This window comes from Lepidochelys kempii, chromosome 1, assembly GCF_965140285.1.
Source record: "Lepidochelys kempii isolate rLepKem1 chromosome 1, rLepKem1.hap1, whole genome shotgun sequence".
Taxonomy (NCBI): domain Eukaryota; kingdom Metazoa; phylum Chordata; order Testudines; family Cheloniidae; genus Lepidochelys; species Lepidochelys kempii.
This window is the reverse complement of record NC_136380.1, coordinates 28,015,955-28,040,212: the sequence shown is the minus strand read 5'-3', so window position 1 is coordinate 28,040,212 and position 24,258 is coordinate 28,015,955. Positions and strand designations below refer to the sequence as shown.

Genomic DNA, 24,258 nt, shown 5'->3' with positions numbered 1-24,258 from the left:
ACTCCCACCACGACATCACCCTTGTTGCTCACACTTCTAAACTTAATCCAGAGACTCTCAGGTTTTTCTGCAGTTTCATACTTGAGCTCTGAGCAGTCATACTGCTCTCTTACATACAATGCAACTCCCCCACCTTTTCTGCCCTGCCTGTCCTTCCTGAACAGCTTATATCCATCCATGACAGTACTCCAGTCATGTGAGTTATCCCACCAAGTCTCTGTTATTCCAATCACTTTGTCCTTGACTTTGTCAGGACTTCCAGTTCTCCCTGCTTGTTTCCCAGGCTTCTTTCATTTGTGTATAGGCACTTGAGATAACCCGCTGATCGCCCCTCTTTCTCAGTATGAGGCAGGAGCCCTCCCCTCTCACGCACTCCTGCTCGTGCTTCCTCCCGGTATCCCACTTCCCCACTTACCTCAGGGCTTTGATCTCCTTCCCCCGGTGAACCTAGTTTAAAGCCCTCCTCACTAGGTTAGTCAGCCTGCTTGTGAAGATGCTCTTCCCTCTCTTCGTTAGGTGGAGCCCGTCTCTGCCTATCTTAGTAAACTAAGATAAGACCATGACAAGCTTCATACGTTTAATAGTCATTCACTTCAGATCTTGCTCCCGTTATTCGAGCCACACCGTTGAAGAAAAGGATACCAATACAAAGAGCCCTTTACAGAACAATGAAACAACACAATAGTTTCCATTTGGCAGAGATGAGTCACATACAGACTCAAAAATGTTATATTTTCAAACTATGCTGTTACGCATGAAAAAAGTTATAGAGAAAGTGAAAAGATAATAAAATAATATGGATATGAGGATTTAATCAATGAATGAACTTTGCAACATATAGACAGTTAACTTCCCCAGTAAGATTTTATGATTGTATAGACATTGGACTGTTTGTATAGAGTGAGCAGGATTTTGAGTCTCCTAACAAAATCAGCAATGGTTGGGCTGGTAATTGTTTGTTTGTTTCTCCTTGGTTCTTTGGGTTATAATTAGCTGTGTGGTGTTAATCTCAGTTTATGCTACTTTTTGGTGGGGGAAAAGCACTATTTAGTCTGTGCTGCTTGCTAGAAGTACACAAACTGTGTAATTCAACTGTTACATTCAACACTTACTATTTAAAAGACACAAAAAGACTCCTCTTACAAATTACGGTAATGGGTTCGACAAAGTACATCATTACCTGCACAAAGAATATACTTCCTCATTATGATCTCACATGGCACTATATACTCTGGCCTCAGTCCAGCAAAGCATTTAAGCACTTGCTTAACTGTAAGTATGGGAGTAGTCTCGTTGGTGTCAGCATAAGAATATAGGCAGAGGAGACCACATCTTTCCTCATCAGGCTCCTCCAATGCCCCTGGAGGCATTGTGACCACCATAGTTATGCTTCCTTCTAAAACACACAAAGTGCTCCAATACCACAGCATTCCAGAGCACTCAAAGCCACAATTTTCCTCTAAGCTTCAAGTTAGAAAAAAACAGACTCACTAAGACTAAAATTCAAGGAATATATATACAGCTCTTCAACCAGCTGATAAGCATAAACTGAGTTTTATAGAGTTTAATTTGTGTGGGTTTTTCTGCTGAATCCTTAAAAACTGTGCTCTTGTCTGGTCTGCCTGTCACTGAAGATCTTTAGAGTGTAAACTCTTTGGGGCAAGGACCATGGTTTTGTTCTGTGTTTGTGCAGTGCCTAACACAAGGGGGGCATAGCCATGACTGGAGCTCCTAGGTGCTATCACAATCTAAACGTAGTTGTCTGAATGAGCTCTCCCCTGCCATCAATTGATGAACTGGGGGGAAAGACTTCAGGAGAAGACCTTATTTTCAAAGACACACCTACTTTACCTAGGTGATCAGCAGACTAGCCTGCTTTGCCAAGTGATCAGTTTTGGCTGGTCTGGGTTAAAATTCACTTTAGTCTTGGATGTAGGGGTAATGTATTATCATTATCCTTCTTGTATGAGTAAAGAGCAGTAGAACTATATTTAATATGCCTTAATTGAGGAGGATCACCCTAAATTAACTCGCTAAGTGAGTGGTAGTGATGCCAAATCCAAGTGAAAGAGATGGCTGTGGACAGGTGTTTTTATCTGGTTGTGTGGACTTATTTAAAGGGTACTAAAACCATTTGAACTTCCTTTTCCAGTGTTTAGACAGAGCTGATCAGACTCAGTTGTGAATCCTTCTTTCTTCTGTGTGATTGCTAGAGCTGAAGTTTCTGATAAGCTGGGGTAGGCCCTGAGCCTTAGACCTCATGGTGTGGCCAGTATTGTGACAAAATATAATGCATACGAGGCAGTATCAGTGAAGTTGCCTGCTACCCTGTGAAATCAGTAAGAGCTGAAATTACAAATGGACTGGTGGAGTGACAGTGGCAAACAGTGCCAGTGACTACAATGCTGGCAAGAAGCAAGAGGAAGCAATGACTGCAAGTAGCGACAGAGGTGGCAGCAACAGCGGTGAGCAGAGTCAACAGCATCACTCTGCCAACCCTCAACGGTGGGCTGGGAGGTTGTCCCACCTGAATTCACCCCTAGACTGTGGCACTTCACTAACCTCAGACAACAAACCATCAGTGGGGTCCAGTGGAGGGAAAAAGGAAGTGGTATGTTTAAGGGATATTCATTCATTGGATTTTCACATTACAAGGTGGGAAACTGAGGCAAAGGACTGCTGCCCAAGATCCTGTGGGGAGGGTACTTTAATTAGTTACTTTACTTATTGTTTACTTACTTCTGAGTTGTTGTGGTGGTGCTTTCCCAAGTTAATGCTATGTATCCCTCTGCTTTTAATAAAGTTTTCTTTTGTTATCCACAGACTCAGTGCTTGCAAGTGGGGAAACATTGCCTCTTAGAGGCACCCAGGGGTGGCGTTTAGTTTTTCCAGATTTCTGGATGGAGGCCGGAGACAATTTGGTTTTGTAATGTTAAGAGAAACCCCTAGATATGGAACAGACCCTTGGTGCTGTCGATGTCACCTAGCAGAAGCGTTACATCAATAATAATTAATAATAATCCCATGGTACTCTCTAAGAGAAAAGAATTTCCTTTGGTGCATTTTCAGCTATGTCCACTGTTGTGCAAAATACTATATGGTGGCTGCCCTTTGGCTGCCATCCTGTCATCCTAATGATGGCTGCATTTTACTTTAATGGTGATGTGATTCCTGTAATGTAACAGGGCATACTAGCCCTTTAAGAATACGGGGGCCAGAAGACCTGGTTTCAGGTGTTAGAATGAAAAATGGACCCAGAATATGATATTAGGAGTTGCATAAGGTGGGAAAAACCCTTGAACACAGTTCCTTTAGTGGTCTAGGATCAGGAGCTCTGTAATGTCTGACGGGGCAGGGCTCGCCTCTCTTCCAGCCAATCAGGAGGAGCTCTCTCGAGGAGGGCAATATATAGATTGCATTCTGTGTCAGATGAAGGGAGATACTGATGCAGAGGGAAGCCCGGGCCAAAAGAGTGAGCTCCACCCAGACAGGATTACTGGATTTGGGTGGAGCAGATTGACAGAGGAAGAGCTTTGGGTGTGGCTCAAGAATGGGAGCTAAGTATGAACTGTTAAATTACAGGTTTCAGAGTAACAGCCGTGTTAGTCTGTATTCGCAAAAAGAAAAGGAGGACTTGTGGCACCTTAGAGACTAACCAATTTATTAGAGCATAAGCTTTCGTGAGCTACAGCTCACTTCTTCAGATGCATATCGTGGAAACTGCAGCAGGCTTTATATATACACAGAGAATATGAAACAATACCTATTCCCACCCCACTGTCCTGCTGGTAATAGCTTATCTAAAGTGATTTCCAGCACAAATCCAGGTTTTCTCACCCTCCACCCCCCCACACAAATTCACTCTCCTGCTGGTGATAGCCCATCCAAAGTGATAACTCTTTACACAATGTGCATGACAATTAAGCTGGGCTATTTCCTGCATAAATCCAGGTTCTCACATCCCCCCCACCCCCATACACACACAAACTCACTCTCCTGGACTTTATGTGTGGGATTCATTGTGATTAAGGACTGTGAGGATTGTGTGAACTTTATTTGATATTAAACCAGACCCAGAAAGGGGTGTTGTAAGCTACAACTAAGACAGTGTGTAGTGCTTAAAGGGGCTTGCAATAGGGGGCTAATAGGGAGAAGGTTCTTGTAAAGCAATCCCTGGCCATAAGGGGGTGCTCCACCGTTACATGTATATTTTTGTTTTTTTGTTGGGCAAATAGTTTGGGATGAAAGGTTTTGGCCCAAGTAGCCTGAACTTGAAGATGTTCAGGGCATTCTGAAAAGCTCATCTTTTCACAGGAATTCAAAATTGGGGGAGGAAATGTCAGAGTGGGGAATTGTTGGAGGGCGATTTAAGCTTTTGAATTCCTTGATTTGCTGGTAGTGGGCCATACTGAATTGTACTGCTGTACTTTAGATATGTTTCAGTATTTTTATAGATAGATAGATATACATTTCAGTTATGTTCTGGGTGCCCCTAACACATGGATATTTGCTCTTTTTTAGTGTGTATACACATCTAAATAAGTAAATGGAACCATAATTTCCCCTCATATTTGAACAACATAAGATGCACAGGTTAGTGTCAGAGTTCAGAGGTATCCCCTGGAGTCATAAAAATGTGTTCCTGACTAACTTATCTCTGTGACTGAAGGGTGAAGACAAAACTGATAAACTGCCAATTTTTATTGCTCAGAACAAACAAAAAATATTTCTATTAGTATATTATCAAGGAAGATTGAGGGCAAACACAAATTATGGTTGTGTATATTTTGATAATAAAATTAATATAAATGTATATGAAAATTAGATGTAGTCCTATATTGTCTTGCAAATTTCCTCTATTCTCTTCAGTTAGGCACCCTCGCACACACTGGAGTTCCTGCACCATAACCAGTGGACAAACAAAAATGAGAATTTTTTGTATAAGAGCAGATGTCAACACTAAAATTATAATTATAGTCCTGATTTATTGCTAAATTTATAATATCAGATTTCCGATGTTATTATATTGTAATATTGCCTGCAAGTCAGAAACCAGAGTTTATATCCATTGAGTACAATTCTGCAATATTAAACAGTTGCAAATTCCCACTGGCTTCCATGGGTCTCCAGTATTAGGTGCCAATGTACTTTGTTATCTTCAAAATTTTTACTGATTTGAGAAGAAACAGCACAAAAATAATCTATAAATAATAAACAGATGTTTTAATAATTTAAATTCTGGCCAAATTCTGCAGCCTTACTTGCTTGCTAATTGGACTAAATGTCTATTGAGGTAGTAGGAGTTTTAAATTAACAAAAATGGAGTAAGGACTTCAGGATTTGATTCTTTTAAAAGATGCTTACGAAACGCTTATGGAAAAATTAATGTATCTTTGCAACTTAAATTTTACCTCTCTTCCTTTTCTTGCATTTCTAATTGGATTTGCTTAGTGTGCTTTGTTTCTCCATATCTATCCAGAGTAGCCAATATTGATGTTTCTGAATCACTCTGCAATTTACCAAGATTATTTCGTAACCTTTCATTCTCACTCTCCAGTTCATGAATGGAAGCTGTGTAACTCTCATGTTCTGTGTTAGATAAATCTATGGTCTGTGGAAGAAAATAAAATCATCATTAAATGGGCATTTTTTCACTGTAACTAGAATTAATATTTTTTAACATGAAACACAAGGCAACACTGTTTGCTAAATACTTAGTTACCATATGTAATCACACAGCATTCACAAAAAGAAAAGGAGTACTTGTGATATATGCCATCATGTGCCAGCAATGCGCCTCTGCCATGTACATTGGCCAAACCGGACAGTCTCTACGTAAAAGAATAAATGGACACAAATCAGACGTCAAGAATGATAAGCTTTCATGGGCTACAGCCCACTTCATCGGATGCATGCAGTGGAAAATACAGTAGGACAATTTTATATACACAGAGAACATGAAACAATGGGTGTTACCATACACACTATAACGAGAGTGATCAGTTAAGGTGAGCTATTACCAGCAGGAGAGAAAAAAAACCCTTTTGTAGTGATAATCAAGATGGGCCATTTCCAGCAGTTGAGAAGAACGTGTGAGGAACAGTAGGGGGGAAAAATAAACATGGGGAAATAGTTTTACTTTGTGTAATGACACATCCACTCCCAGTCCCACTACAAATGTGATATATGCCATCATGTGCCAGCAATGCCCCTCTGCCATGTACATTGGCCAAACCGGACAGTCGAGACTCTCTACGTAAAAGAATAAATGGACACAAATTGGATGTCAAGAATTGCAACACTCAAAAACCAGTCAGAGAACACTTCAATCTCTCTGGTCACTTGATAACAGATCTAAAAGTCGCAATATTACAAAAAAAAACAAACTTCAAAAACAGACTCCAATGAGAGACTGCTGAATTGGAATTAATTTGCAAACTGAACACCATTAAATTAGGCTTGAATAAAGACTGGGAGTGAATGTGTGATTACACAAAGTAAAACTATTTCCCCAGGTTTATTTTTCCCCCCTACTGTTCCTCACACATTCTTGTCAACTGCTGGAAATGGCCCATCTTGATTATCACTACAAAAGGTTTTTTTTCTCTCCTGCTGGTAAAAGCTCACCTTACCTGATCACTCTCGTTACAGTGTGTATGGTAACACCCATTGTTTCATGTTCTCTGTGTATATAAAATCGTCCTACTGTATTTTCCACTGCATGCATCCAATGAAGTGAGCTGTAGCTCACAAAAGCTTATGCTCAAATAAATTTGTTAGTCTCTAAGGTGCCACAAGTACTTCTTTTCTTTTTGCGGATACAGACTAACACGGCTGCTACTCTGAAACAGCATTCATAGTAAATGATACACCGGTAGAAATGCTTCTAGAGAAAAAGAACTACATAAATGGGATAGAGGGAATAATAGCCTTTGAAACACAATAAAATTAAATTAGAATTTTTCCACAAACAATGCATTCAAGGCAGTAGAGTAGTAAAATTGTTTGGTGTATTTGAATTACTCTCCTTGAAAAACTAAGCTATGAAAGCAGTCCTTAGCTGCCAAAGCTTGCAGTTGATTTAACTATATTTCTTCCTCAAGTAATATTTCCACTAAAGAATAATAAGAAAAAATACACAAAGGCATTATCAGACTATTCGTTTAAACACTATATATAGTAGCAATACGTTGGTGTCAAAGGCAAAACATCTAGAAAGACATGTCAGACTATTGATAAAAAATCTGGAGACATCTTCTTAGACATTTGTTTATAAACAAATAGGCTTCCCTGGAGTTCAAAAAGATGCAATAGAAAAAAAAATGGTAACTGAGTTTAGAGATTGAAATCCAATTCCAACACTACCCTCAGAGGTGACTTTGAAAGACTGTCATTATAAAAGCTACTGTAAAATGAATTAGTTTGGCAGGTCCAAAAGCTCACTGATTCAACCAAAATTTCAACTAGTACAAAAAAGAAGCTCTTGTCAGATTTTTGGCGTTAGAAGAATTGGAAAGGTGAAGAAGGGCTAACTAGTTAAAGGCTAATATCTGCAAAATGCTGGGCATCTTCTTCATAGTTTTGAGCATCTTTAACCCCCATTAACTTCCACAGACATTGAGGAAGCTCCGAATTCTACTGGAGGTGCTTAGTACGTCAAAGAATTGGGCTCTTATGTAACACAAATGAAAATCCATGAAGGAAATACTTCAAAATAAGCAGCTTTTTATGCATAGTTTGTCATAATGTTAGTAATTAAAGTTGCAAATAATGTTTGTTTTCTACTAATGAATAAATTCATCTGGTTCTTAAAGGGGAAAAAAAGGTCTACAGATTTCACTGATAAATGTTTAAAATAAAAGTGTATGAATGAGATACAATATAGGCACCTACATATTTATATTTATAATGGTTGGGAAGCTCCATTAAGCTGAATTAGAATGCCTTAGAATTCTTGGAAATATGCTTATGTTATGGATATGATAAATGGAGATGTACTTTATGCAAGATGGATCTTGTACGATACAATTGGAAAGGTTATAATTTACTGAATGTGATTATCCAATTTGTATGCATGTATCATTTCTGTATCTAAAATTAGAAATCTGGACTATGTAACAATTACAACTGGGTGTGTATTGGGAAGACACCCACCAGACAACAGGCCATCAAATTTGATGAGCTATCAGGAAGGAACAACAAAATCATGAAGATACTAATCTCTCTCCCTCCTGGAGGTGTTCGGGGACATAACTGTGACACTACTAGGTCAGGTGATCTTGTCACCTGATACTAAACATTACCTGGGACTTCTTGTAAGGTTCCACTGGAAGGAAGGAAGGGGCGGGGGGGTCAAGTTTGGGAAACAAAGGATACCCGCCTTATGTCAATCCTATTTAAGGGTGGGGAGGAAGGCAAACGGGACTCCTCTTCATGGCCTGTGTGCCCAAGAAGAAAGACCGCTAAAGCCACTTGAAGGGGAGGCAGGGAGAAAGTCCAGACTGAGACAGGGGTCCAGTCTGAAAAGAAATATAACTGGAACCCTGAGCCACAGAAACTTTGCAATCTGCCTAAAATAACATTTAAGGTAAGAAATTACATTTTGTAATTGACTTACAAGGAGAGACTGAGGGAACTGCAGTTATTTAGTCTGAAGAAGAGAAGAGTGAGGGGGGATTTGATAGCAACCTTCAACTACCTGAAGGGGGGTTCCAAAGAGGATGGAGCTAGGCAGTTCTTGGTGGTGGCAGATGACAGAACAAGAAGCAATGGTCTCAAGTTGCAGTGGGGGAGGTCTAGGTTGGATATTAGGAAACACTATTTCACTAAGAGGGTGGTGAAGCACTGGAATGTGTTACCTAGGGAGGTGGTGGAATCTTCATCCTTAGAGGTTTTGAAGGCCTGGCTTGACAAAGCCCTGGTTGGGATGATTTAGTTGGTGTGAGTCCTGCTTTGAGCAGGGGATTGGACTAGATGACCTCCTGAGGTCTCTTCCAACCCTAATATTCTATGATTCTCTTAAGTAAATTGAGCTTAGTTTGCGTACTTCGGTTTATTTGCTCAGTAATCTACTTTGTTCTGTCTGTTATCTTTTATATTCACTTAAAATTCACCTTTTGTAGTTAATAAACTTATTTCTTGTTTATAACATAACCCCATGTGCTGGAGGAAGCTTAATAGCTTGGCTCAGCAAGACAAGTACAAAGGGTGCCCAGATTGGCATAACAGACAGGCTCAGTGGTATCTCAGCACATCACGGGGCACCAAAGAGGGACAAACTTTCACAATATTTATGAAAGATTGTGATTTGGAGATGTTCCCTCATAAGAGACAATGTTGTTAGTGTAGGAATTTGGAGTTTTTCCCTAGAGGCCAGGGTTGGGAACACCGCATGGCTGTGTGCAGAAGCTCTCCAGTTTCTTTTATTAAAGTCTTATTCCTTTCTCATTCACTGGTTTGTTATTTAATTAACCCCGAGATCATTACATCAACAAACATAAATAACTGCTTTGTATATTTTACAGCTACAAAAATTACCATGTATCTTCTAGACTCCAAATTTTCTATCATCTTCTTCAAATGTGTGTTTTCCGATCTGATAGCTTCATACCTCATCTCTGACAACTGGGGAAAAATTAAATTCCTAGTTGAACTTAACAATATTAGCTATAAAATATTCAGTATAGTTCTGTAGAAGTTTAATTTTATACTTTACTCAAAACATTCATAAAGAATCATGACACTAATATAGTGAAAGCTTTTCTTGAATACAAGAAGCATTAAATTCCCAACATAAGCAGAAATGAGCACCTCTAAATCTCAAGGGTTTGGGTAAATTGTGTTTCTGCTACCCAGATGTTTTCAAATATGTGAGTAAGGGATGGAGCTTATTTGTTTTTAAAACTGAAGTTTACAATGATTTACAATACTGCAAGATTAACAATCGAGCTTTACAACTGACAGGCTTCTCCAAACAATTTCATAAACATTCTTTAATCAACAGGTTAAAAAGAGCTGTCAAAATTAAACAAATTTTCTGGATAATCTAATGAACAATTTTAATGATGTAGTAGGCATAATAAAACCAACTTAGAATTTTTCAAGATCTTCTATGTGCTTAAATGTAACCACAGTACTGATGATCTAAATGGGACCATATGTTAAAGTTAGATGTTGCACAAATGACATTTACTGGTCCTTTATTGTTCTGGCACCATTTCGCTTTATTTTCGTATTATTATTTCATAAAGCTTGAATATAATAGCAGGCCGATGAAAACTAAAGCACAAGATGTAATTTTTTTTTTTTTTTTAAGCAATGTATGTCATTATCAGTACTGAGCTGGAGAATGACCTAGTCTTTTTTTTTTTTTTTTTTTTGCTTGCTTGCTTACCTGTTGTTTTGCTAACAATTTTTCTTTTATCTCTAACTCCATTTTTAACTTTCTTTCCAGAAGAGTAGCTTTCTCCATGATAGTTGCTATAGTGATCTCCTTCTGATGAAGCTCTTCTGTCAGGTCAGAGATTTCTGTCCTCATTCTTTCCTGCTCAGAGCTATGGGACTGCTTCTCTTGATAAAGATGGTCCCTTATCTGTAGCAAATATGTTTCCAAAGACAATGTTTATGCAGTATATAAGATCACATCGCTTATCAACTACTAGTGATTTTTCCTCCCCTATTCCAGTACACCAACTCTTCTAAATATCAGCAATTTTAAGGCAATTTTAAAATAAACTGTCTTTATGATTCAATGCAATTAACTTTTTTCTTTATTCAGCATCTTTTCACAATCCATAATTTATTCTTTAGTTCATTTGTCTATTTCCCTGATGTCAAAAGTGGTAATAATATTTAAATTCACAACAACAAACAAACAATAAGCATAGGGTTTATAAAAATATTAATTTTAATAATTATACCTTAAGACAAAATAAATCTATTGAAAGGTATTACTTACTAAGATGTATTTACCTTACTTCTAAATTAGTTTAGGCTGTCTTAAAAGCACTCATTTAACTCAAAATGAACCCACAGAAGTTCTTTATGAGAAATAATCACAAAAATAAAGAGCTTATACAGTATTATGGAACAGAGCTCTTATTAGTATTAGCTATCACAGAATAAAAATTTGCCACCAAAGTCACTTTATGACAGATACTGCTGCTATAATACATAACATTTAAAGTAATATTTTCTGCAAAACCTTCCTCTGTCTCGTACTCCAGAGTGTCTATAAAGAGATTGTGGGTCACATTATCCTTCTGCCAGTAACAAATAATGCAACACCAGAAGAGTCTCATATTACCTAGGAGCAAGAACAAAAACCAGCCAAACTACATCTGAATTTGTTTTAATTAGTTTCCCATAATAATGAACATGATCAATAGTTGATGATATTTTCATTTTATTACAAAAATATAAACATTTTAAAGCAATTAAATTTAGATATAAACATCTGAGGGATAGATCATGACCTCATGTCAAAGTCACTATAAATCTGCTTCAGCAGCCACGTAGGCTGCTCCCAATTGCAGATGCTGCTGCTCACATCCCTGGTCATAGCGTAAGCTGTATGTGTGAAGAAAGGGCAGGGCATCCCCTACACACCAGAGAGAGTAACACAGCCATTTTTGGTATAGCGACCCACCAAGCCATATGTCACCTCATGCCACTGCTACACTGACCTCACCAGGGTCCTGTACGAGAAGTATGGCTGTAGCTCACCAAAGCTTATGCTCAAATAAATTTGTTAGTCTCTAAGGTGCCACAAGTCCTCCTTTTCTTTTTGCGGATACAGACTAACATGGCTGCTACTCTGAAAACAGTTCAGCCAAAGAAGCCCTGCACTGAGCTGTGTTATGTGTATTGTATTCCAAGGTGCCCATGCTAACTTGCTCCAACTGTTCAGCCAGTGCAGCTTATGTTTCGGCCTAAATGGTCTGTGTAGGGGAGTTATTTCCATGACTGTGCCCCTTTGACATGGGTCTCTGCCTCTATTTGCATGTTGCGTCCAGTTCTGGTGTTTGCCCAGTACACAATAGTGTTGAGTGTACAGCTGTCCTATTCCTTCTGGGAACACAGTACACACATAAGCTTCCTTCCTACCTGTGAAAATGCAGCTATTCTCCTATGCACTTTGGTGTATTCATATAAGCAAGGTCATGATTTTGCCTTAATACTTAAAAACAAACAAACTCTATTACAACTAAGATTTCAAAATATTTACAAATGTGGAATACCTTGTTTAGCTCTTTTCGCTGACTTTCCTGGTGTTGTTCTAACTTTAATAGGTCCGCTTTTTTGTCTTCCAGTTCCTGAATACATTGTGCATAGGCTGATTGAAGCCTTTACATAAAAAAGCATTAATAATAATTATTGAGAGTCAAATTGTTTCCTACATAAGAAAAACCCATGAAGTGGGCAGACAATGCCATGAGCCACAGCTTACAGAAGTTTTTGCCTCACCATTCAATCAGGGAAGGGCTACCCTCTTATGGAAAAGGCAGAAGATTTGGTCACCTAAACCAGGGTGGAGCTTGGTAGATCTATGAACCATCTGTCTGCTGAAAGAATCCTGAAATCACTTGTGAACCACATGCCATATAATGCCACATGGCTACAGCAAAAAACATTTACTAGCCTAGCTGTAAAAATCATACAAATTGTTATCAAGGGGTGGGAGTGTTAGAGAGTCTTGTTTTTTTAATCAATGTATTTTTTTAAACTGTGTTAGAGTACCTAGACCAAAGGAAAGGTTTTCCTTTAATCAAATGAGCATATAAAGCCATATAAAACATATTTTAAACAATTAGGCATCATGAAAACTGTTTAACTGTGTGTCTAGCTATTGATTACAATCTCATAAAATAAAATTACTAAAATATTAATTCAAACATGAATTTGATTTTCTAATCTACAAGATCTTTTAAAAAATCCCAATATAAACCAAAGGGAAGAAAAAAGTTATTTAGCTCACAAATTCTTTACAATGTAAATGATGTCTTTCAAATACATACTTCATTTGATTTTCTTGGATGTTTTTACATTCTCCAATTTTCAATAATTCTTTACGCAACTGCTGGAATTCTGCTTCCATCCCTCTCCAGAGGGCATCACGTGACTGCAACTCATTTCTCATCTCTGAAAGTCCTGCCTCCATGTTCTAAATAAATAAATGATCAAAATGACTCAATAGTGACTTTAAATTCAATGGTCTTGTAGCATAAATATGCTGACATATACTTTATATTACATATTTAATATGAATTTAAGAAGCAATTTTTATTTGAAAAATTGCTTTTATTCTGAGGCCAGTTCCTATTTTGGAGAAGGCATTGCTTTTGTAAGGTTTTCAACAGTCAGTCTCTCTCTCCAAAAATGTCGCTCAAAAATAAGATACTTGAAGTTCTTTAGGTCATACAGTGCTAAGATGCATTTGTCTCTGACATATTCATAGGAAACCTTCTACAGCATTATGGTAACTTCTCATTTTATTTAAGTTTTCCAGAACAGTTCCAGTTTGCTACAAGTTCTGTCTAGACCACGGGTTCTCAAGCTTTTTCTTTTCTGAGCCCCCCCCACTCCCCAATATGTTATAAAAACTTCATGACCCACCTGTGCCACAACAACTGTTTTTCTGCATACCCAATAGATTAAAAGCTGAATTAAATTGATAGTTATACAGTTACACACACACATATATATATAATATAAAAAGAAAAGCATAATATACATATAAAAATAACAGGTTTCAGAGTAGCAGCCGTGTTAGTCTGTATTCGCAAAAAGAAAAGGAGTACTTGTGGCACCTTAGAGACTAACAAATTTATTTGAGCATAAGCTTTACGAAAGCTTATGCTCAAATAAATTTGTGAGCATAAGCTTTACGAAAGCTTATGCTCAAATAAATTTGTTAGTCTCTAAGGTGCCACAAGTACTCCTTTTCTTTTTGCGAATACAGAAATAAAAAAATTAATATATATATTTTTTAACTTAGTGTGAAACTTTTTGTTGGTGCTGACCTGCAGGCTGGGTGGCCCACTGAGGTGACACAGGGGGTAGAGGTGGCGCGCGCTCCCTCCCTGAGTCCCACCACCCAGGGCTGAAGCCCAGTTTATTTTGGTGGACCCCCTGAAACCTGCTTGTGGCCCCCCAGGAGACCACAGACCCCTGGTTGAGGACTACTGTTCTAGATCACACTCTATGATGCAGGATTCAGTGGCATCATTTAGTGGTATTTTATATTTTCCTAACATTGAGGTCTAACATTTTATATCCTTGGAATCCTGAATAAGGAGAAGATTAGGAAGGAGGTGAATGGCTCCAACAGACACTCTCTAAAAACTTCCAGAAGCTTGCAGTGTATGTGACTAGATTCTACATGTGGGAACATGCAGAGGCCACTCTGAAGTAGAATCTGTCTAGCTAAAACATGCACTCATTCATCTCCAAAAAAAAAAAAAAAAAAGGAGAACTTGTTGCACCTTAGAGACTAACACATTTATATGAGCATAAGCTAGTCAGAGATGACAATTTATTTATAGCATGAACTATACAAGGTTTCAAACTATCACTATTGAGCTTTGCCCTCAGATTTCTCTAGTGTTGATCCTACTTCACCTTTCATTTCTTAGCATTAAAAATGTGACAAACAACTGACACGTAAACATCATATTGTTATGAGCTTGGTGAAAGCTTGTTATGTGATTGAGACTGATAGGTGTGAACTCACCCTAACTGTAAGCATAAGCCCCACCTAAGGCAAAATGAGTGTGTGAACCTGCCCAGAAGTGAGCAAGCATGGATGTGTGTGTGTGATTACACTAAAAAGCTGAGAACAGACAAGAAAAAGACAGCCTAAAGGAACATGGTGGCTGATCCTGGAAAAAACCTGGAGAGAGACTTTTGAGTCAGAGTGCAGGCTCATAAGAGTGCTCTTGATGCTGTAAGCAAAAGAAGCTGTTTCCTGCTATTTGATTCCTTCTGCATTCGGAGACCACAGGACTTTGTACATTCTTTGTAAATACACAAAACTGCATCAAAGAAATACCTAACACTAATTTCTACTCCCAATTGGAACACCCAGAGGACCCCAAACTCTGACTAGCTGCTTGGGTCAAAAAGGGCAACAGTATTATGCTTGAAATAATAACATTTTTGTATAAGCCCTCATTATAACCAGCACAATTATAACAAAATATGAGCATATAATTTGAAAACATAACTTTCGAGCACTGGCAAAAAAAACCAAGTAGTAGATAAAAGAAACAAGGATGTTCCAATGGTAGTGGACTTTGCCTTTAAGATAGTATGCTAAGAAAATGTTAAGTGTTTTTCATCACTTCTTCATTTTATTTCAATACATTTAAAAGTGAAAAGAAAGCTTTTTAAACTTCAAAAATGACCATGGAAATTCAAATCTCAGAAGAGTGAATCCAGAACAGCTATTGCAAGTGAGTCCCTTCAAAGGGTTTATTCCCCAAAAAACGGGGGTGGGGGGCAGGGGAGAGAGAGAGAATCTCAGATTAGAGTGACCTTTCTTCTAACCAAAGAAGAGGACTGTGATTTTCTTTGCCTGAAAAGGTTGCTGAAGGGTGATGTGAAGCACTCCCTCTCTCCTACAGGAGGTGGGCATACTGACTAAATTCTCACAGCCTTTGTTGGCTTCAGAGGGGTGGACCAAGCTTGAATTGTGTATAAGATCTCTAGCATTTCAAAGCATTGTGCTACAACTCCACCACTGGGCTGGCCCTTTGTTTAAAGGGTTAAAAGCTTTAGTTAAACACCGAAGTGCATCTCTGAGCATATCCAAGTAAAAATTAAATTTAATAAACTCTTAATAGAGGCTACAAGGACTTACTCATGGCTACCTTAGAGTTTGATTCTTTTAAGAATTGATTTTAAATGTATGAATGTATTGTCAAGCATTTACTATAGCCCAGAAATTCTGCAAGGCCTTCTAGTTTGGCTGCTGAATCCTGCATGCTTTTCAGCTAAATTCCCTGTATAACACTGTCATTGCTTCGAAACAGGCAGGAAAGTTTTGGATTCCAGGAATCTGTCAGCTCCTTGTGGGGTGATAGTGAGTGGACTCAAACTCAGCAAATTCTTATTACTATATTTATAATCATATAACTCCTGCTTTGGAATTGAGCAGGAATGGATATTAAATAATAAAAGCAGTAGCACTTTTATAATTCAAAGAACCCAGACTGCAGCTACATTTAAACCTTCAACAAGCCAGCAGTTTTACTCACAAACAGTGCTTCATTTGTCCACTAGGTGCCTTAACTAGGCCATTTTGTTTTGATATTTTCAAAATGTTTTTTATTCTAATTAGCTTAAATTTCAAACCAAAAAGACATTTAAAACCGGAAAATGTGATTTTTTTTGTTGAAGATATCAAAGGAAACATTTCAGAAAATTTCAAAACTTTTTTTCTGAACTCTTCTTAGTCAAATAATTAGTCACAACCAACACTTTCCTACAAAAACTTTCTGTTTTGACAAATTAGTATTTTCCAAAATTTCTGACCAACTTTACTCTTAACTCTTCCCTGTACCTGTTCAACTTCTTTGTTAGATGTGTGTGACGAAGTTGTCATGTAAATTCATTACCACTAGTGAATTCACTACCACCAGCTGAACTACGCAGATCTGCCAAGTATCACACACACACATACAGGCCATACCTCAAATATTTCCAGACCACAGCCCAGTCTGAGTTCAACAAGCTGCAGGAATGAGCCTTAATCATGGCTTATGGTTATTAAAGAACATAAGAATAGGCATGCTGGGTCAGACCAATGGTCCATCTAGCCCAGTATCCTGTCTTCCGACAGTGGCCAATGCCAGATGCTTCAAAGAGAATGAACAGAACAGGACAATTATCAAGTGATCCATCCCCTGTCATCCAGTCCCAGAATATGACAGAGTCTCAGAGACACTTAGAGCATGGGGTTGTATCCCTGACCATGTTGACTAATAGCTATTGATGGACCCATTCTCATTAACTTATCTAATCCTTTTTTGAACTCAGTTATACTCTTGGCCTTCACAACATCCCCTGGCAATTAGTTGCATGGGTTGATTGTGCGTTGTGTGCAGAAGTACTTCCTTTTGTTTATTTTAAACGTGCTACCTATTGATTTCATTGGGGGACCCCTAGTTCTTGTGTTTTGTGAAGGTGTATAAATAACACTTCCTTATTAACTTTCTCCACACCAGTCATGATTTTATAGACCTCTATTATATCCCCCCTTAGTCCCAGTCTTTTTAATTTCTCCTCATATGGAAGCTGTCCCAAACCCTTACTCATGTTTATTGCTCTTCTCTGTTCCTTTTCCAATTCTAATATATCTTTTTTGAGATGGGCAACCAGAATTACATGCTGTATTCAAGATGTGAGCATACCATGGATTTATATAGTGGCATTATGATATTTACTGTCTTATTATCTATCCCTTTCCTAATTGTTCCTAACATTCTGTTAGCTTTTTTGACTGCCACTGAACACTGACTGGATGTTTTCAGAGAACTATGCACAATAACTCCAAGATCTCTTTCTCAGCTGCTGTTGCTCCTGCTGAGCAGGCAGCCAATTGGCCTGTGGCTCGCTGCTCCCCTGTTGGAGCCCAGTGGGGGAAAAAGCAGCCAGAAGGAGCAGGGAACCAAAGGTGGGAAGGACAGAAGGTGAGGGGGGCCCAATACAAGCCCCAGGCAACCCGCCATAGTAACCAGCCAGTCCCTCTCATCCATGCTTCCTCTCTCCCCCATTCCCAATAGGTCCCAGCTCTCCCCTAACCCTTCACCACCCTTACTTGGCTCATCCCAATTTTCCCAAGATGCCCTCTCCAGCTCTTTCCTTCTTCCTCCCAGACACCTCCCCTACTATCTTCCTGGACATCCCCACAAATTTATCTTCCCTAAGCTAATGTAATGGTCTCAAGTTGCAGTGGGGGAGGTTTAGGTTGGATATTAGGAAAAACTTTTTCACTAGGAGGGCGGTGAAGCACTGGAATGCGTTACTTAGGGAGGTGGTGGAATCTCCTTCCTCTGAGGTTTTTAAAGTCAGGCTTGACAAAGCCCTGGCTGGGATGATTTAGTTGGGGATTGGTCCTGCTTTGAGCAGGGGGTTGGACTAGATGACCTCCTGAGGTCTCTTCCAACCCTGATATTCTAGGATTCTACCACGCATCTTCCCTCATGCAATGACTTTACCCCCGTCTTCTCCCTCTTGGGTACTCCTACAAACACAGCTTCATCCAGCCTCCCCTACAATACCACTTCTGTCCAAACAGCCCCATAAACCTCAGATATGTCCCAGCATCTCTCAGCCACCTCCACCCATACAGCCCCCTGACCATCCCACAAATCCATGTACTGCAGCTTACCTCCCCACCAAGGCAGCTCCAAAACAGCACCAACCTACCTTTCAGGCACCCACCCTCCTGCCACAGTTGCCAAGTGTTGTGCTGCTTAGTTGTTAAGCAGAAGTTTACGTGAAAATACAAATAATTTGCATACATGCAAATACTTTAATTAGACATTTGCAAATAATTTGCATAAATGTCACACATGCTTGAGTCCCGATGATCCTGACATATTTCCTGAAATGGAGGGAGACCTCCCAGGAGAAGAGGGTGAGAGGATGCTTGAGGGAAATAAGTAAAGACTCTCAAGAATAAAGCAAATAAATACTAAATACTACATTAAATTAAACAAAACACTACAACTAACTGAAAGTTAGAGGCAAGCTTGACCAGCTCTAACGTGGGCATGCTAAATACTCTGAGGCCTAGGTGATTGAGAAGAAACTGAAGGCAGTTTGCCCACACAGCCCTACATAGCTGGCATTACTACCAAAAATCACACTGAACTGGAGCACCCATAGGGACCCTAGTCAAAGAAGAACTAAAAAAGATACCAGTAAGACTGCCTTCCGAGGATACCCTCCCAAGTTCTGGCATGGAAGGCAAGCTGAGGGAAAGAAGGGTATATCGCAGATGGGGTTGCAGTATACAGCACTGCAGAGATTCTGGACAGCACTATAACCCACAAAACCAGGGGATAGGCTACCGCAACTTTGACAGGCCTCAAGGGTGGTGGCCAACCCCCTAATGGCAGGTTGTGCTACCAGCTCTGCCTATAACAAAATATATTACCATACATTTTTTCTAGATACTTAGATACAATTTCATAGCATCTTGTGCACTACTCCACATAAGCCAGACAAACAAAATTCATGAAAGCTATTGATACACGAGATACAGTGAATGAAGCTGGGTTTCTCTGGTGAAGTGTGAGGTGTCAAGTGTGAGGTATAAAACAGACAAAAATAAAATAAATGACAGTACTGCATATCAAAAACATTTTTGTTTTCTCTTGTGTGTCATTCAAAAGATGGTACATCTGGCAGCACATTATGGTTTTGTAAATAAAGTACTCTACATAATAATCCTCCATACAAGCATTCCTAAGGAATTTTGAAAATGTATTCCTCAATAATTAATGCTTCAACATTAATTCCTTTAGCTTTATTCCACTGTACTTATAGAGAAGAAATACTGTTACTAGTCATTACCTGGCACTGTGTTTGGTACACTGTTAGTTCCTGTTGCAGTTTTAGATTTTCCTCTTGTAACTTATTCCTGTTTATTGCTATTTCATTCACAGTTGACTTTAATTTTTCAATAATGAATTCATCCCTCTCAATTTTGGATTGGCTGGAGGTAGCTGCGTCTTCCTGTTTCTGGTTCTTATTGCTGATTTGGAATCGATAATTCTGTGTCTGTTTCTATAAAACAAGGCAATAATTTCAGTGAAATTCAAAAATTATATTTCATCCCTTTGGTCCAGTTCACTACCAATAAAATCAATAGTGGTCTTTTCATTAACTACAGTGGGAGTTGGATAGAGCACCACGAGAGGCTGGTGCATGCTGGAGGATTTCCTTGCTGCTTCTCCAAAGGACAAGGGATGTTTCACTCTTGTCTTTATTGGGCCTCAAATCCCTTGCCCTCAATGGAAGAATGTGGTAGAAACTCTGAAAATTTAAGTTTGCAGAATTTCTCAAAGAGTTTTCCCTTCTTGTGCTTATTTCCCTAGAAGGGAAAGATACAGACCTAATGTGAATGTAATGATATATTTGGACCAAATAGCTACAGAAAAATAATTAGTTGAGGGCAATTTTGCCCTCCAATACACTAACCTCAATAAGAGTTGTGTATGTGCATTTGAGGGCAGAAATTTGCCCTTGACTTTTAAGCTAACACCACACAATCCACATATAAAAAACCCAGTTAGTTACACAGTAACTGTGCTTCTCTGAGACGATTGCCCACTTGGATCCACTCAACTGGGGAATAATTGTACCTTCAGAATCTTCTAGAAAGCACTGTTACACAGGGATCTGAGTTGAAGGTATAATGCAGGAGAAAGAGCCAGAATTTATCAATGTACATTGCCAAAGAGCCACAGTAATACATCAGCAGCCCCCCATCAGCTCCCTCTCAACAGTGCCTCCCGCCTACTGGCAGCCCCGCTGATCAGTGCCTCCCCATCCCTCCCCACACCTCCCAATCAGCTGTTCTGTGGAGTGCAGGAGGCTCTGGGGGGAGGAGTGAGGGCACAGCAGGCTCAGGGGAGGGGGTGGGAAGGGGTGGAGTGGGGGCAGGGCCTGTGGCAAAGCCAGGGGTTAAGCAGTGAGCACACACCCGCCCCCCCCCCCAGCACAGTGGAAAGTTGGCGCCTGTAGCTCCAGCCCCGGAGTCAATGCCTATAGAAGGAGCTGCATATTAACTTCTGAACAGCCGTATGTGCTCTGGAGCCACAGATTGGCCACCCCTGGTATAATGGGATTGGCCTCCAACCATCCTGTAGTCCCTTTTACTAATTAAGGAATCCTTGAACTGAAAGTTAGGGAAGGTGGGCAGTGTTTATGGATCCACAGTCACCTTGGAAAATCAGTTACTATGGTAACCACTTTCACTGTTTCAAGAATTGACCATGTGGACCCCTACTCCTGGAAGATTAACAAGCAGCAGTAATTATCCAGAAGATGGGTCTGAATTAGCTGAAAAATGACAGTAGGACTGCTCCTTCAAATTGGGCATCAGGTCTAGAGCTCACTTGAAAGAGTAATGCTGCATAAAAAAGTGTACAGAGCTACAAGTAGCATATTTCGTTGATGGAGGCAGTGAGAAGGCATGCTGTAGACTGTCTTAGGCCCTATTTTGTGTGTTCTGATATCTTTTGGTGACTTAACACCCTTCTAAACTGAGATAAACTGACCCAAGGTTTTATCCTCATGTTACACAAAGTGCTAGATCAACCAAAGTATTTAGGCATCTATCTGCCTATGGCCATATTCAATACCAGCATGCCTTCTTATGGGATAGACTGGTGCAGCAGTGACTCTGCCTCTGTTTCTCTCAGGGCCTTCAGCTGATCTATCCAGCTTCCAATACCTTCCAGGTGATTTAGCCCTCCAGTTAGGTCACATAGCAGTTCCACCTCTCCCAGGGTACCCAAAGTTCAAAATAAATGCAAAGAAATATAAACTATTTCCTTCTCTCTGGAAAGCCCTGAGAGGGAACAGTCCACCCCAGATCTTGGCCCCAGCCAGGCTTCTCCACAAGACTGATAGCCTGGAGTCAATATCCTGCATGGCATGGAACCTATCATTATGCAAGAAGGCTTTTATAGTTGTATAATCTATCAAGATTCCAAAAAATCTACTCTTTGTGCTAGGATTAAAGTAAATAAAAAAATAAAAAATTGACTGACCAAGTAACTATATAAACAAAACAGTAACCCCCAAAGCCAATGAGGAGAGAACAGAGGACACCTTGCTGAACCTTTGGTGGTCAAGACGACTGGAAGGTGTGCCAAGCCACTTCAACCGTTATAATCCCAGATATCAGTGCAAGGAGAGAAGGATGAGCGGATACATCAAACATTACTTTCTAGAAGATTTTTGAGTTTGAATTCTGGGGCTGCACTGTTCTCATGAATGGGGATCAATATAGACAATTACTGAATGAACACTAATAGTTTGCACTACTCACATTGCAAGTTTTCTTGCAGTACGGATCATCCTAATGAACTGTATATTAATAAATAGCATAGAAGAGATGCCACCTAGACAAGAACCTGAAGAAGATCCTCTATGCATCATGATTTTTTAAAGTAAAACTGAGTATACATTATTTTCCCATATTTATCTATTCCAAATATTGTAATACTCACCTTGGTACATACTCACAATGTACAAGAAAAACTTAAATAAAAACTACTCCAAGTATCAAGTATTAGTTGTTTCAGAGAGGTTTCTCCTGGATTTACAGCAATTTGTGCACATTAATTCTTCTTTAGAGTCACGGTAAATTTAGCAGTGTTTTAGAGAGACAAGATGAGTGAGGTAATATCTTTTATTGGACCAACTTCTGTTGGTGATAGAGACAAGCTTTTGAGCTTACATAGAGCTCTTCTTTAGGTCTGGAAAAGTTACTCAGAGGGTCACAGCTAAATACAAGGTGGAATAGATCGTTTAGCATAAAGAGTTAACATGTAAGAGACCATTCAAGGTAAAGTGGGCAGTTAACATTTCTGCAGTCATTGAACAAAGAAGGCTAGTGGGTTATAGATTGTTGTAATGAGCCATATATCCAGTGTCTTTATTGAGTCCATGATTTTTAGTGTCTATCAAAGTTATGAATTTAAAATCCCAGGCTCATCTTTTTAAAGTGACAAAGATTCCTTTGAGGATGAGGACTGAGAGGTCAGATACAGAGTGATTGTTTTCTGAAAAGTGTTCACCCAGGGGCAATATGGTGCTTTTGTCTTTTACCATTTTTCTGTGTGAGTTAATTTGAGAACATAATCTCATTTCACCCACATAGTTGTTATTCGGGCACTTAGTGCACTGGATGAGATATACTATGTTGTGATAGGCATATACAGGACCTTTTTCACCAAGAAATTAGTCCAGTAAAATATATTACCTTATCTACCTTGTTTCTGTAATACCCTGAGACCAACACAGCTACAACACCACTGCAAACAGTGTTTTAGAAACATTTTAGCATTAATTAAAACAGCTCTTTAGCTGAGCTCATGATTCAATTAATATTTTTCTAAAGCAGGAAGGCAGGAATTATACCTGAAATAAATTACACTTCTCAGACAATAATTTTCGTTGCGCATCTAAAGAAATGAGATGGTTTTGATATAGTGTCTCCTTCTGATCCCATTCTTTTGATTTTGCTTTAAATTCCTGAAAAAAAGCAACACAAGGTCATTAAGCCTTGAAATCATTTTTCTCCAAGTTGCACTAGCGCACTCTTCATAATGAACACTCAGATTTTTTTATAGCTTTAAGAAAAGTCACTTGTGTAATTAATATATATTTATTATTAATAATGAGGGACAATCAAATCTGTGGAAAGAAAATAAGTCAGCAAATGTAAAAAAAGGTTTTTCATTTTCTTGCAAGAAGAGAAAATTCCAGCACTTGAAAAAGCTGTTATTCTGAGCAAGCGGAATAACATGCACAATAATTGAAGTAAAATGTTAGAAACATTTTTTAAGTTTCATATATCTTCAGTTATTGTAGACCTTAGAGGCCCGATTCACCACTGTGTTACTCCAGTTTTATACAGTGTAATTCTTTTGATTTCAATGGAGTTACACGAGTAAAAATAGGAATAATGCAGCAGTAAGTCAGGCTCTTGGTGTTCAGATGAACAATTTCAGTGCTGGAATTTTTATATTTTTTCTTAAGAATGTGGGAGGGCAGCTAAGGAGGAAACATTTCCTCTCTTGCCGCTCATTCTGGTAATGTTTTTTTTGAGATTTTTTAAGGGATAGGAGGAATTCCTGCCTTGAGTCCACAGAATTTAAACCCAAACCTGATTAGCAATTTCTGTTATTTTCATATTTCTGTAACAGAGCTGAGTGTATTTTAGTTAGTTGTTTAAAGGTTTTAGAATTTAAATATTCATAACTAGACTTTGAAGATTATACCTAATAAAATAATTAGTAGTACTCCATAGCCATTGTAGATTGTTGCTTTTTCAGCTAAAGAATCAAAGTAACAATGCATTGACTTCCACACAAAAAAACACCCTAAAATATCTTTAAAACCCAGACTAGAAACTTCATTTTTCCAAATGGAAATGTAGGGTCCAGAGACCTAGATGAATTTGTGCAGTTTTCTTAACTCAGTGTAATTTATGAATTTTGAACAATCAGATTATTT

At 38.9% G+C, this 24,258-nt stretch overlaps 1 protein-coding gene across 5 annotated transcripts in view; it reads right to left on the bottom strand.

Annotated features, from left to right (window-relative positions):
* The window catches only part of DEUP1 (deuterosome assembly protein 1), a 94,521-nt gene that overhangs the window by 29,101 nt on the left and 41,162 nt on the right, over positions 1 to 24,258 (bottom strand). For 3 of the 5 annotated variants that reach the window (XM_073336994.2, XM_073337015.2, XM_073337004.2), the window contains 7 exons: positions 23,161 to 23,274; positions 19,582 to 19,794; positions 13,017 to 13,162; positions 12,240 to 12,345; positions 10,394 to 10,591; positions 9,538 to 9,624; positions 5,412 to 5,611 (listed from right to left, as the gene is read on the bottom strand). In XM_073336994.2, the coding sequence (XP_073193095.1) occupies positions 5,412 to 5,611; positions 9,538 to 9,624; positions 10,394 to 10,591; positions 12,240 to 12,345; positions 13,017 to 13,162; positions 19,582 to 19,794; positions 23,161 to 23,274 (1,064 nt within the window). Of the gene's footprint in view, positions 1 to 493; positions 657 to 4,686; positions 4,898 to 5,411; positions 5,612 to 9,537; positions 9,625 to 10,393; positions 10,592 to 12,239; positions 12,346 to 13,016; positions 13,163 to 19,581; positions 19,795 to 23,160; positions 23,275 to 24,258 lie in introns of those variants that run through there. The other 2 variants (XM_073337025.2, XM_073337035.2) reach the window with 2 other exon arrangements.